Consider the following 16,314-nt stretch of genomic DNA (forward strand, 5'->3'; position numbering starts at 1 on the left):
AATATTAACACAGTAGATGTCCAAGAGAAACACAGTAGATGTCCAATAGAAACACACAGTAGATATCCAATAGAAACACAGTAGATGTCCAGTAGGAACACACAGTAGATATCCAATAGAAACACAGTAGATGTCCAGTAGGAACACACAGTAGATATCCAATAGAAACACAGTAGATGTCCAATAGAAACACAGTAGATGTCCAATAGAAACAGAGTAGATGTCCAGTAGGAACACAGTAGATGTCCAGTAGAAACATAGTAGATGTCCAATAGAAACACAGTAGATGTCCAATAGAAACACAGTAGATGTCCAGTAGAAACACAGTAGATGTCCAGTAGAAACACAGTAGATGTCCAATAGAAACACAGTAGATGTCCAGTAGAAACATAGTTGTCCAGTAGAAACACAGTAGATGTCCAGTAGAAACAGTAGATGTCCAGTAGGAACACAGTAGATGTCCAGTATGAACACACAGTAGATGTCCAGTAGAAACACAGTAGATGTCCAGTAGAAACCCAGTAGATGTACAGTAGGAACACAGTAGATGTCCAGTAGAAACACAGTAGATGTCCAGTAGAAACACACAGTAGATGTCCAGTAGAAACACAGTAGATGTCCAGTAGAAACACAGTAGATGTCCAGTAGAAACACAGTAGATGTCCAGTAGAAACACAGTAGATGTCAGTAGAAACACAGTAGATGTCCAGTAGAAACACAGTAGATGTCAGGAAACACAGTAGATGTCCAGTAGAAACACAGATGTCAGTAGAAACAGTAGATGTCCAGTAGAAAAACACAGTAGATGTCCAGTAGAAACACAGTAGATGTCCAGTAGAAACACAGTAGATGTCCAGTAGAAACACAGTAGATGTCCAGTAGAAACACAGTAGATGTCCAGTAGAAACACAGTAGAAACACAGTAGATGTCCAATAGAAACACAGTAGATGTCCAGTAGAAACACAGTAGATGTCCAATATTAACACAGTAGATGTCCAGTAGAAACACAGTAGATGTCCAATAGAAACACAGTAGATGTCCAGTAGAAACAAAGTAGATGTCCAGTAGAAACACAGTAGATGTCCAATATTAACACAGTAGATGTCCAATAGAAACACAGCAGATGTCCAGTAGAAACACACTCACCCTCGTGGACTCTACTCCGCTCTCCTTCTGTATTCTCAATGTGAGGCTGATGAATTATGGAGGAAGGTTCTCACCTGTCAGCTCACCTGCTGTCTGTGGACCAATCAGCAGCCGGCAGAGCGACGACGGCGACTGGCTGGTCTGAGGTCAGGTCTTAAGAATACAGATCATCAGTGTGAACATCTGGTGAAGGACAAGGCCTCAGGACATGGGGTAGGTCCCCTGCTGAGGACACCACCCGCTGAGGACACCACCCGCTAAGGACACCACCCACTGAGGACACCACCTGCTGAGGACACCACCTGCTGAGGACACCACCCGCTGAGGACACCACCTGCTGAGGACACCACCCGCTGAGGACACCACCCGCTGAGGACACCACCTGCTGAGGACACCACCCACTAAGGACACCACCCGCTAAGGACACCACCCGCTGAGGACACCACCTGCTGAGGACACCACCCGCTGAGGACACCACCCGCTGAGGACACCACCTGCTGAGGACACCACCCGCTAAGGACACCACCCGCTAAGGACACCACCCGCTAAGGACACCACCATGAGGACACCACCTGCTGAGGACACCACCGCTGAGGACACCACCTGCTGAGGACACCACCCACTAAGGACACCACCCGCTAAGGACACCACCCGCTGAGGACACCACCCGCTGAGGACACCACCCGCTGAGGACACCACCCGCTGAGGACACCACCCGCTGAGGACACCACCCGCTGAGGACACCACCCACTAAGGACACCACCTGCTGAGGACACCACCCGCTGAGGACACCACCCGCTGAGGACACCACCCGCTGAGGACACCACCCACTAAGGACACCACCTGCTGAGGACACCACCCGCTAAGGACACCACCCGCTGAGGACACCACCTGCTAAGGACACCACCTGCTGAGGACATCACCTGCTGAGGACACCACCCGCTAAGGACACCACCCGCTGAGGACACCACCTGCTAAGGACACCACCTGCTGAGGACACCACCCGCTGAGGACACCACCCGCTGAGGACACCACCCGCTAAGGACACCACCCGCTGAGGACACCACCTGCTGAGGACACCACCCGCTGAGGACACCACCCGCTGAGGACACCACCTGCTGAGGACACCACCCGCTGAGGACACTAGGTGACCTGCTAAGGACACTAGGTGACCTGCTAAGGACACTAGGTGACCTGCTAAAGACACTAGGTGACCTGCTAAGGACACTAGGTGACCTGCTAAGGACACTAGGTGACCTGCTAAAGAGAACTAGGTGACCTGCTAAGGACACTAGGTGACCTGCTAAAGACACTAGGTGACCTGCTAAGGACACTAGGTGACCTGCTATGGACACTAGGTGACCTGCTAAGGACACTAGGTGACCTGCTAAGGACACTAGGTGACCTGCTAAAGACACTAGGTGACCTGCTAAGGACACTAGGTGACCTGCTAAAGACACTAGGTGACCTGCTAAGGATACTAGGTGAACTGCTATGGACACTAGGTGACCTGCTAAGGACACTAGGTGACCTGCTAAAGACACTAGGTGACCTGCTAAGGACACTAGGTGACCTGCTAAAGACACTAGGTGACCTGCTATGGACACTAGGTGACCTGCTAAGGACACTAGGTGACCTGCTAAAGACACTAGGTGACCTGCTAAGGACACTAGGTGACCTGCTAAAGACACTAGGTGACCTGCTATGGACACTAGGTGACCTGCTAAGGACACTAGGTGACCTGCTAAAGACACTAGGTGACCTGCTAAGGACACTAGGTGACCTGCTAAGGACACTAGGTGACCTGCTAAAGACACTAGGTGACCTGCTAAAGACACTAGGTGACCTGCTATGGACACTAGGTGACCTGCTAAGGACACTAGGTGACCTGCTAAAGACACTAGGTGACCTGCTAAGGACACTAGGTGACCTGCTAAAGACACTAGGTGACCTGCAATGGACACTAGGTGACCTGCTAAGGACACTAGGTGACCTGCTAAAGACACTAGGTGACCTGCTAAGGACACTAGGTGACCTGCTATGGACACTAGGTGACCTGCTATGGACACTAGGTGACCTGCTAAGGACACTAGGTGACCTGCTATGGACACTAGGTGACCTGCTAAGGACACTAGGTGACCTGCTAAGGACACTAGGTGACCTGCTAAGGACACTAGGTGACCTGCTATGGACACTAGGTGACCTGCTATGGACACTAGGTGACCTGCTAAGGACACTAGGTGACCTGCTAAGGACACTCCGGTCCTCGGCCCTCTCGTCCAGTCAGATGTTTTTAGTCCACATTCATTCTTGAATGTTTCTGTGTTTTCATGGAAGCTGACTGAGCGTTACATTGACCTTTGACCCGAGTGGTGTGATGCTGGTGTTTGAATGCGGCCGCTGTGCTGCAGCCTGAACACTCTGTCCTTGTGTCCTTGTGTCCTTGTGTCCTCCTCTGCTCTTGTCTCCAGTTTGACAGAAGCTGATTGTTCGTCTCGCTCTTTGTTTCTGAACACTGCAGCTCTTCTTCTTCTGCACTGAGAGAAACGCGATAACACAGAGCCTCTCATCCTCCGCCGCCGCCACCATCATCATCATCATCATCATCACCACCATCATCATCATCACCGCCGCCGCCACCATCATCATCATCACCGCCGCCACCATCATCACCATCATCACCGCCGCCACCATCATCATCATCACCGCCGCCACCATCATCATCACCGCCGCCACCATCATCATCATCATCGTCACCATCACCATCATCACCATCACCACCATCATCATCACCATCATCAAGGAGACAAAGACGCACAGATGCAAAGACACACAGAGACACTGACACACTGAGACACAGAGACACAGACACACAGAGACAGACACACAGAGACAGAGACACAGACACACAGAGACACACAGAGACAGAGAGAGACACACAGAGAGACACAGAGACACACAGAGACAAAGACACACAGAGACAGAGAGAGACACACAGAGAGACACAGAGACACACAGAGACAAAGACACACAGAGAGACACAGAGACACACAGAGACAAAGACACACAGAGACAAAGACACACAGAGAGACAGAGACACACAGAGACAAAGACACACAGAGACACAGACACACAGAGACAGAGAGAGACACACAGAGAGACACAAAGACACACAGAGAGACACACAGAGAGACACACAGAGACAAAGACACACAGAGACAGAGAGAGACACACAGAGAGACACAGAGACACACAGAGACAAAGACACACAGAGACACAGACACACAGAGACACAGAGACAGAGAGAGACACAGAGACACACAGAGAGACACAAAGACACACAGAGACTAAGACACACAGAGACACACAGAGACAGACACAGAGACACACAGAGACAAAGACACACAGAGACACACAGAGAGACACAGCGACACACAGAGACAAAGACACACAGAGACACAGACACACAGATGGAAAGACACACAGAGACACAGACACACAGAGACACATACACACAGATGGAAAGAGACACAGAACCACCAAAATAAGTCAATAACGATGCAAAATGACCAAAGATACAGACGATCCTACTGGTGCCTGACTGTATGTAAGTATGAGTACAAGTATGAATATAAGTATATTTATAAGCATATACTTATATAAGTATAAACATAAGCACAAGTATAAGCATGAGTATTAGCATGAGTATAAACATGAGTATAAGCATGAGTATAAGCATGAGTATAAGCATAAGTATAAGCATGAGTATAAACATGAGTATAAGCATAAGCATAAGTATAAGCATGAGTAAGCATGAGTATAAACATGAGTAAGCATGAGTATAAGCATGAGTATAAGCATGAGTATAAGCATAAGCATGAGTATAAACATGAGTATAAGCATGAGTATAAGCAAGAGTATAAGCATGAGTATAAACATGAGTATAAGCATGAGTATAAGCATAAGCATGAGTATAAGCATAAGTATAAGCATGAGTATAAACATGAGTATAAGCATGAGTATAAGCATGAGTATAAGCATGAGTATAAGCATAAGCATGAGTATAAACATGAGTATAAGCATAAGTATAAGCATGAGTATAAGCATGAGTATAAACATGAGTATAAGCATGAGTATAAGCATGAGTATAAGCATGAGTATAAGCATGAGTATAAGCATGAGTATAAGCATGAGTATAAGCATGAGTATAAGCATAAGTATAAGCATAAGCATGAGTATAAGCATAAGTATAAGCATGAGTATAAGCATAAGCATGAGTATAAGCATAAGTATAAGCATGAGTATAAGCATGAGTATAAGCATGATTATAAACATGAGTATAAACATGAGTATAAGCATAAGCATAAGCATGAGTAAGCATGAGTATAAGCATGAGTATAAGCATAAGCATGAGCATGAGTATAAGCATAAGTATAAGCATGAGTATAAACATGAGTATACGCATGAGTATAAGCATGAGTATAAGCATAAGCATGAGTATAAGCATGAGTATAAGCATGAGTATAAACATGAGTATAAGCATGAGTTTAAGCATGAGTATAAGCATGAGTATAAGCATAAGCATGAGTATAAGCATGAGTATAAACATGAGTATAAGCATGACTATAAGCATGACTATAAGCATGAGTATAAGCATAAGCATGAGTATAAGCATGAGTATAAGCATAAGCATGAGTATAAACATGAGTATAAGCATAAGTATAAGCATGAGTATAAGCATGAGTATAAACATGAGTATAAGCATGAGTATAAGCATGAGTATAAGCATAAGCATGAGTATAAGCATGAGTATAAGCATGAGTATAAACATGAGTATAAGCATAAGCATGAGTATAAACATGAGTATAAGCATGAGTATAAGCATGAGTATAAGCATGAGTATAAGCATAAGCATGAGTATTAGCATGAGTATAAGCCTCAGTATAAGTATAAGCATGAGTATAAGCATGAGTAAAAGCATGAGTATAAGCATGAGTATAAGCATGAGTATGAGTATAAGCATGAGCATGAGTATAAGCATAAGTATAAGCATGAGTATAAGCATGAGTAAAAGCATGAGTATAAGCATGAGTATAAGCATGAGTATGAGTATAAGCATGAGTATAGGCATAAGCATGAGTATAAGCATAAGTATAAGCATGAGTATAAGCATGAGTATAAGCATAAGCATAAGTATAAGCATGAGTATAAGCATGAGTATAAGCATAAGCATAAGTATAAGCATGAGTATAAGCATGAGTATAAGCATGAGTATAAGCATGAGTATAAGCATGAGTATAAGCATGAGTATAAGCATGAGTATAAGCATAAGCATGAGTATTAGCATGAGTATAAGTATAAGCATAAGTATAAGCATGAGTATAAGCATGAGTATAAGCATAAGCATGAGTATTAGCATGAGTATAAGCATAAGTATCAGCATGAGTATAGGCATGAGTATAAGCATGAGTATAAACATGAGTATCAGCATAAGTATAAGCATGAGTATAAGCATAAGCATGAGTATAAGCATGAGTAAGCATGAGTATAAACATGAGTATAAGCATGAGTATAAGCATAAGTATCAGCATGAGTATAAGCATGAGTATAAGCATAAGTATAAGCATAAGTATCAGCATGAGTATAAGCATGAGTATAAGCATAAGCATGAGTATAAGCATGAGTATAAACATCAGCATGAGTATAAGTATCAGCATGAGTATAAGCATGAGTATAAGCATAAGTATAAACATCAGCATAAGTATAAGTATCAGCATGAGTATAAGCATGAGTATAAGCATAAGCATGAGTATAAGCATGAGTATAAGTATCAGCATGAGTATTAGCATGAGTATAAGTATAAGCATGAGTATTAGCATGAGTATAAGCATGAGTATAAACATGAGTAAGCATGAGTATAAGCATGAGTATAAGCATGAGTATAAGCATGAGTATAAGCATAAGTATAAGCATGAGTATAAACATGAGTATAAACATCAGCATGAGTATAAGTATCAGCATGAGTATAAGCATGAGTATAAGCATGAGTATAAGCATAAGTATCAATTCAATTCAATTCAATTCAATTCAGTTTATTTGTATAGCCCAATTTCACAAATTACAAATTTGTCTCGGAGTGCTTACAATCTGTACACACACATCCATCCCCAAAACCCTCCTCACATCGGAAAAACCAAAAAAACACCCAAATTCAAAAAAAAAAAAAAAAGGAAGAGAGCAGGAGAGGAGGATCCTCTCCTAGGATGGATGATGGACAGAGATGATGTGTACATACAGACAGAAGGACAGATTAGAGTTAACATACAATGAATATAATGTACAAGTGTATGAATAGTTCATAGGCATATTCCACGATGGAGACCTCCCCATCAGGCAGATGGGGGTGGGGCGGGAGGGAGGAGGAGTCTCAACAGGACAGTACATCATGAGGCGTAATTTAGCCCAGTGACGACCCAGATCAGGCAGATGATACAGGCATTCTCGCTGTCCGTGCCCATAGTCAGCCACCCCAAGAGACGAGGAAAAGGACTGAAAGCAGAGAGAAAGAGTGAGAGAGTAATGATGATGAGAGAGAAAAGAGGAGATAAGACTAGAGTAAAGTGGTACTCATCCCCAGCTGCGTCCCCAGCTATTCAAGGGGCTGGACCAGGGCAAATCAGCATGAGTATAAGCATGAGTATAAGCATAAGTATAAGCATAAGTATCAGCATGAGTATAAGCATAAGTATAAGCATGAGTATAATCATGAGTATAAGCATAAGCATGAGTATAAGCATGAGTATAAGCATGAGTATAAACATCAGCATGAGTATAAGTATCAGCATGAGTATAAGCATGAGTATAAGCATAAGTATAAACATGAGTATAAACATCAGCATAAGTATAAGTATCAGCATGAGTATAAGCATGAGTATAAGCATGAGTATAAGTATAAGCATGAGTATAAGCATGAGTATAAGCATGAGTATAAGCATAAGTATAAGCATGAGTATGAGTATAAGCATGAGTATAAGCATGAGTATAAGCATGAGTATAAGCATGAGTATAAGCATGAGTATAAGCATAAGTATAAGCATGAGTATAAGCATGAGTATAAACATGAGTATAAGCATGAGTATAAGCATAAGTATAAACATGAGTATAAGCATGAGTATAAGCATATGTATCAGCATGAGTATAAACATGAGTATAAGCATGAGTATACGCATAAGTATCAGCATGAGTATAAGCATGAGTATAAGCATGAGTATAAGCATGAGTATAAGCATAAGTATGAGCATGAGTATAAGCATGAGTATAAGCATGAGCATAAGCATGAGTATAAGCATAAGTATAAGCATGAGTATAAGCATAAGTATAAGCATAAGTATAAGCATGAGTATAAACATGAGTATAAGTATAAACATGAGTATAAGCATGAGTATAAGCATAAGTATAAGCATGAGTATAAACATGAGTATAAGCATGAGTATAAGCATGAGTATAAGCATAAGTATAAGCATGAGTATAAGCATGAGTATAAGCATAAGTATAAGCATGAGTATAAGCATGAGTATAAGCATGAGTATAAGCATAAGTATAAGCATGAGTATAAGCATAAGTATAAGCATGAGTATAAGCATAAGTATAAGCATGAGTATAAACATGAGTATAAGCATAAGTATAAGCATGAGTATAAGCATGAGTATAAGCATGAGTATAAGCATAAGTATAAGCATGAGTATAAACATGAGTATAAGCATGAGTATAAGCATAAGTATAAGCATGAGTATAAGCATGAGTATAAGCATGAGTATAAGCATGAGCATAAGCATGAGTATAAGCATAAGTATAAGCATGAGTATAAGCATAAGTATAAGCATAAGTATAAGCATGAGTATAAAAATGAGTATAAGCATGAGTATAAGTATAAACATGAGTATAAGCATGAGTATAAGCATAAGTATAAACATGAGTATAAGCATGAGTATAAGCATGAGTATAAGCATAAGTATAAGCATGAGTATAAGCATGAGTATAAGCATGAGTATAAGCATAAGTATAAGCATGAGTATAAGCATAAGTATAAGCATGAGTATAAGCATGAGTATACGCATAAGCATGAGTATAAGCATAAGTATAAACATGAGTATAAACATCAGCATGAGTATAAGTATGAGTATAAGCATGAGTATAAACATAAGCATGAGTATAAGCATAAGTATAAGCATGAGTATAAACATCAGCATGAGTATAAGTATAAGTATCAGCATAAGCTGCTTATAAGCATAAATATAAGCATAAGCATGAGTATACGTTTATGTTTCAGTATAAGCATAAACATAAGTTCATGTATAAGTTTGAAAAAAGAAAATACAATCAAAGTTGTTCTAAAGCGTATCGCTTGGCTCCTCCCAGGGGGCGTGGCCTGTCAGCTCCACTCAGCTGTCAGTCACAGTGTGAGTCATTCCTGTCTCTGCTCCCCTCAACAAGAAGAACCAAAGTACTGCTGAACAACAGTATTCCTGTTCCTGCTGCTGCTGGGTGAGTACACACAGGACACACAGCACACACAGCACACACAGCACACACAGCACACACAGCACTGACCGCTGTTGTTTACACTTTGTTTGTCAGCAAAACATTTGTTGCCTTTGTTGTCTCCTCGTGAATGTGCTGCTGTGGACTCTGATTCAGATGACTGAGCTGCACTGAGGTGAAAATGAAGCGCTCCCTGGGGATCTGTCTGGTGGTCTGCTCCGCTCTGATCGGACTGGGTGCGTTTGATTCTGTCTTCTTAAAAAACAAGGGGAGGTACATCTGAATCTGAAGAATAACCAATTGATAGATAAACAGATATCTGATTGTAATTATTCATGATATCAAACTGTTAAAAAAGGTTTTGAAAACATGGAGGATCTTGTGAAGACATTGAATTGATGACTGAAGTATCTCCAAGGGGATCAGGACTCTTGTGTCCTGAACTCAAGGGGATCAGGTCTCTTGTGTCCTGAACTCAAGGGGATCAGGTCTCTTGTGTCCTGAACTCAAGGGGATCAGGTCTCTTGTGTCCTGAACTCAAGGGGATCAGGACTCTTGTGGTCTGAACTCAAGGGGATCAGGACTCTTGTGGTCTGAACTCAAGGGGGTCAGGACTCTTGTGTCCTGAACTCAAGGGGATCAGGTCTCTTGTGTCCTGAACTCAAGGGGATCAGGACTCTTGTGGTCTGAACTCAAGGGGATCAGGTCTCGTGTCCTGAACTCAAGGGGATCAGGACTCTTGTGGTCTGAACTCAAGGGGGTCAGGACTTTTGTGGTCTGAACTCAAGGGGATCAGGTCTCTTGTGTCCTGAACTCAAGGGGATCAGGACTCTTGTGGTCTGAACTCAAGGGGATCAGGTCTCTTGTGTCCTGAACTCAAGGGGATCAGGACTCTTGTGGTCTGAACTCAAGGGGATCAGGTCTCTTGTGTCCTGAACTCAAGGGGATCAGGACTCTTGTGTCCTGAACTCTAGGGGGTCAGGACTCTGCTGTGTCCTGAACTCAAGGGGATCAGGACTCTTGTGGTCTGAACTCAAGGGGATCAGGACTCTTGTGGTCTGAACTCAAGGGGGTCAGGACTCTGCTGTGTCCTGAACTCAAGGGGATCAGGTCTCTTGTGTCCTGAACTCAAGGGGATCAGGACTCTTGTGTCCTGAACTCTAGGGGGTCAGGACTCTGCTGTGTCCTGAACTCAAGGGGATCAGGTGTCCTGAACTCAAGGGGATCAGGACTCTTGTGGTCTGAACTCAAGGGGATCAGGTCTCTTGTGTCCTGAACTCAAGGGGATCAGGACTCTTGTGTCCTGAACTCTAGGGGGTCAGGACTCTGCTGTGTCCTGAACTCAAGGGGATCAGGACTCTTGTGGTCTGAACTCAAGGGGATCAGGACTCTTGTGGTCTGAACTCAAGGGGGTCAGGACTCTGCTGTGTCCTGAACTCAAGGGGATCAGGACTCTTGTGGTCTGAACTCAAGGGGATCAGGACTCTTGTGGTCTGAACTCAAGGGGGTCAGGACTCTTGTGTCCTGAACTCTAGGGGATCAGGACTCTGCTGCGTCCTGAACTCAAGGGGATTAGGACTCTGCTGCGTCCTGAACTCAAGGGGATCAGGACTCTAGTGGATCAGGACTCCGCTGCGTCCTGAACTCAAGGGGATCAGGACTCTAGTGGATCAGGACTCTGCTGCGTCCTGAACTCAAGGGGATCAGGACTCTAGTGGATCAGGACTCTGCTGCATCCTGAACTCAAGGGGATCAGGACTCTAGTGGATCAGGACTCTGCTGCGTCCTGATCTCAAGGGGATCAGGACTCTGCTGTGTCCTGAACTCTAGGGGATCAGGACTCTAGTGGATCAGGACTCTTGTGGTCTGAACTCAAGGGGGTCAGGACTCTTGTGGTCTGAACTCAAGGGGATCAGGACTCTGCTGCGTCCTGAACTCAAGGGGATCAGGACTCTAGTGGATCAGGACTCTGCTGCGTCCTGAACTCGAGGGGATCAGGACTCTGCTGGGTCCTGAACTCAAGGGGATCAGGACTCTAGTGGATCAGGACTCTTGTGGTCTGTGTTTCAGGCTCAGCTATCCGCTGCTACAGCTGTAAGGACTACACAGCGAGCTGCTCCAAGCAGCGCGAGTGTAGCTATGACGACGCCTGTCTCACCCTCAGCGAGAGAGGTACCTCGACACCACCTCTACACCACCTCTACACCTGTACACCACCTCTACACCACCTCTACACCTGTACACCACCTCTACACCACCTCTACACCTGTACACCACCTCTACACGACCTGTACACCACCTCTACACCTGTACACCACCTCTACACCTGTACACCACCTATACACCTCTACACCACCTATACACCACCTCTACACCACCTATACACCTCTACACCACCTCTACACCACCTATACACCACCTCTACACCACCTCTACACCACCTCTACACCACCTCTACACGACCTGTACACCACCTCTACACCTGTACACCACCTATACACCTGTACACCACCTCTACACCACCTCTACACCTGTACACCACCTCTACACCACCTCTACACCTGTACACCACCTCTACACCACCTCTACACCACCTCTACACCTGTACACCACCTCTACACGACCTGTACACCACCTCTACACCTGTACACCACCTATACACCTGTACACCACCTCTACACCACCTCTACACCACCTCTACACCTGTACACCACCTGTACACCACCTCTACACCACCTATACACCACCTCTACACCTGTACACCACCTGTACACCACCTGTACACCACCTCTACACCACCTCTACACCTGTACACCACCTCTACACCTGTACACCACCTGTACACCACCTCTACACCACCTATACACCACCTCTACACCTGTACACCACCTCTACACCACCTCTACACCTGTACACCACCTCTACAACACCTATACACCACCTCTACACCTGTACACCACCTCTACACCACCTATACACCACCTCTACACCACCTATACACCACCTCTACACCACCTATACACATGTACACCACCTCTACACCACCTATACACCACATGTACACCACCTCTACACCACCTCTACACATGTACACCACCTATACACCACCTCTACACCACATGTACACCACCTCTACACCACCTATACACCACCTCTACACCACCTCTACACATGTACACCACCTATACACCACCTCTACACATGTACACCACCTATACACCACCTCTACACATGTACACCACCTCTACACCACCTATACACCACATGTACACCACCTCTACACCACCTATACACCACCTCTACACCACCTCTACACATGTACACCACCTCTACACCACCTCTACACATGTACACCACCTCTACACCACATGTACACCACATGTACACCACCTCTACACCACCTGTACAAAGGTACCTCTACTTGTAGACCCGTACCTCTACATGTCCTCAGGATCCTGAAGAAACCAGATCAGCCCATTAGCTCTGAACTAATTCTACTGCGTTTCTATTGTTTCTATTGTTCTGCAGGTGGGATGACTTACCGCCAGTGTCTGAAGTATTCAGACTGTGTGAGTAACGTGTCACCCAGAGATATTCCCCTGTGTCGACCTGTGTTCTACTCTCGTCTACTTTATTATACTCTACTGTATTCGACCTGATTATACTCTACTTTATTATACTCTTCTGTATTCTACCTGATTATACTATAGTCTACTTTATTATACTCTACTGTATTCTACCTGATTATACTCTACTCTACTTTATTATACTCTACTGTATTCTACCTGATTATACTCTACTTTATTATACTCTACTGTATTCTACCTGATTATACTCTACTCTACTTTATTATACTCTACTGTATTCTACCTGATTATACTCTACTCTACTTTATTATACTCTACTGTATTCTACCTGATTATACTCTACTCTACTTTATTATACTCTACTGTATTCTACCTGATTATACTCTACTCTACTTTATTATACTCTTCTGTATTCTACCTGATTATACTCTACTATACTTTATTATACTCTACTGTATTCTACCTGATTCTACTATAGTCTACTTTATTATACTCTTCTGTATTCTACCTGATTCTACTATAGTCTACTTTATTATACTCTACTGTATTCGACCTGATTATACTCTACTCTACTTTATTATACTCGACTGTATTCTACCTGATTCTACTATAGTCAACTTTATTATACTCGACTGTATTCTACCTGATTATACTCTACTCTACTTTATTATACTCTACTGTATTCTACCTGATTATACTATAGTCTACTTTATTATACTCGACTGTATTCTACCTGATTATACTCTACTCTACATTATTATACTCTCCTGTATTCTACCTGATTTACTATAGTCTACTTTATTATACTCTACTGTATTCTACCTGATTCTACTATAGTCTACTGTATTATACTCTACTGTATTCTACCTGATTATACTATAGTCTACTTTATTATACTCTACTGTATTCTACCTGATTATACTATAGTCTACTTTATTATACTCTACTGTATTCTACCTGATTATACTCTCGTCTCCTGTATTCTACCTGATTCTACTATACTCTACCTGATTATACTCTACTGTATTCTACCTGATTATACTATAGTCTACTTTATTATACCTGATTCTACTATAGTCTACTGTATTCTACCTGATTCTACTATAGTCTACTGTATTCTACCTGATTATACTATACTCTACTGTATTCTACCTGATTCTACTCTCGTCTACTTTATTATACTCTACTGTATTCTACCTGATTATACTATACTCTACTTTATTATACTCGACAGTATTCTACCTGATTATACTCTACTTTATTATACTCTACTGTATTCTACCTGATTCTACTCTTGTCTACTTTATTATACTCTACTGTATTCTACCTGATTATACTATACTTTACTGTATTCTACCTGATTATACTCTTGTGTACTTTATTATACTCTACTGTATTCTACCTGATTATACTTTACTTTCTTCTAGCTGAGTAGACTGAAGTATAAGGTGAAGTGTCCACAAGGTGCAACTAGACTCAGATTACCTGGACTCGGGTGGTCCTGGACTCGGGTGTGTTGGACTCGGCTGGTCCTGGACTCGGGTGTGTTGGACTCGGCTGGTCCTGGACTCGGGTGTGTTGGACTCGGCTGGTCCTGGACTCGGGTGTGTTGGACTCAGCTGGTCCTGGACTCGGGTGTGTTGGACTCAGCTGGTCCTGGACTCGGGTGTGTTGGACTCGGCTGGTCCTGGACTCGGGTGTGTTGGACTCAGCTGGTCCTGGACTCGGGTGTGTTGGACTCGGCTGGTCCTGGACTCGGGTGTGTTGGACTCGGCTGGTCCTGGACTCGGGTGTGTTGGACTCGGGTGGACCTGGACTCGGGTGTGTTGGACTCGGCTGGTCCTGGACTCGGGTGTGTTGGACTCGGGTGGACCTGGACTCGGGTGGACCTGGACTTGGGTGGTCCTGGACTCGGCTGGTCCTGGACTCGGGTGTGTTGGACCGTGACCTGGACCGGTGTGTTGGACTCGGGTGGTCCTGGACTCGGGTGGTCCTGGACTCGGGTGTGTTGGACTCGGCTGGTCCTGGACTCGGGTGGTCCTGGACTCGGGTGTGTTGGACTCGGCTGGTCCTGGACTCGGGTGTGTTGGACTCGGGTGGACCTGGACTCGGGTGGTCCTGGACTCGGGTGTGTTGGACTCGGCTGGTCCTGGACTCGGGTGTGTTGGACTCGGGTGGACCTGGACTCGGGTGGACCTGGACTCGGGTGGTCCTGGACTCGGGTGTGTTGGACTCGGCTGGTCCTGGACCTGTACAGAAACGTGGTGCAAACATGTCCAGACATATTTGAACACTCTTTAAGTGTCGGGAAGGAAAAAGCTGTCTCGTTGTTCTGATCAGTGATCAATAACTGTATCGATCATTCCAGGTTTCCAGTTTCACCTTCAAGTGCTGCAACTCTGACCTGTGTAACTCCGCCCCCTCCTCTGCTGCGAGCTCTGTGATAGGTCTGCTGGCCTCAGCGGCAGTCATGTGGTGGTGCATCCACTGAAGAGAACACCAGTCCGATCAATACATTCATACTGAACACTGATCACAGATCAATATATATGTGGAAATACATATTTCAGTTGCTGATTGATTATTAAAAGAGTTTGATCATGACACTGTTTGTATCAGCTGTTTACAGGGAACTGCTCCTCTACTACCACCTTCAAAATAAAATGCAACTGAAACGTTCTTCTGTGCTCGTTAACTTCTGTCTAATCAATAAACGGTGACAACCCGGAATCTATGACTGATTATTGGAAATGGGTGTGGTCAGATTTCTTGGGACAGGAAGTATCTTTTTGAAACATAATTATAAAAAGGAAAACAATGAAAAAAATATAGGAGTGAACCCGAGTGGCTTTCATTCATTAACTCACGGAAACTACGTCTGGCGTCTCCTGATGGGACCTGAAGGCAGCAGGTGGACCGGCGTGTTGATACCCCGTGTGAGCCTCTACCCCACAAACAAACAAACAAACAAACAAACAAATTAACATCCATTTGACAAATAGGATCCAAACCAACTTAGTGCGGAACCTGAAATACCAA

The 16,314-nt window shown here is 43.9% G+C and overlaps 1 protein-coding gene across 1 annotated transcript; it reads left to right on the plus strand.

The window, feature by feature from the left end:
• The first annotated feature begins 4,648 nt into the window (after nucleotides 1–4,648).
• On the plus strand, nucleotides 4,649–16,005 carry LOC130204529 (CD59 molecule (CD59 blood group)). The gene is given in 6 exon segments (XM_056431321.1): nucleotides 4,649–4,754; nucleotides 9,566–9,691; nucleotides 9,845–9,924; nucleotides 11,759–11,860; nucleotides 13,217–13,268; nucleotides 15,616–16,005. Coding segments are annotated over 4 exon segments (360 nt in total). The 5' UTR covers nucleotides 4,649–4,754; nucleotides 9,566–9,691; nucleotides 9,845–9,869; the 3' UTR covers nucleotides 15,767–16,005.
• Nucleotides 16,006–16,314: the final 309 nt, after the last annotated feature.

This window comes from Pseudoliparis swirei, chromosome 14 (assembly GCF_029220125.1).
Source record: "Pseudoliparis swirei isolate HS2019 ecotype Mariana Trench chromosome 14, NWPU_hadal_v1, whole genome shotgun sequence".
Lineage (NCBI taxonomy): Eukaryota > Metazoa > Chordata > Actinopteri > Perciformes > Liparidae > Pseudoliparis > Pseudoliparis swirei.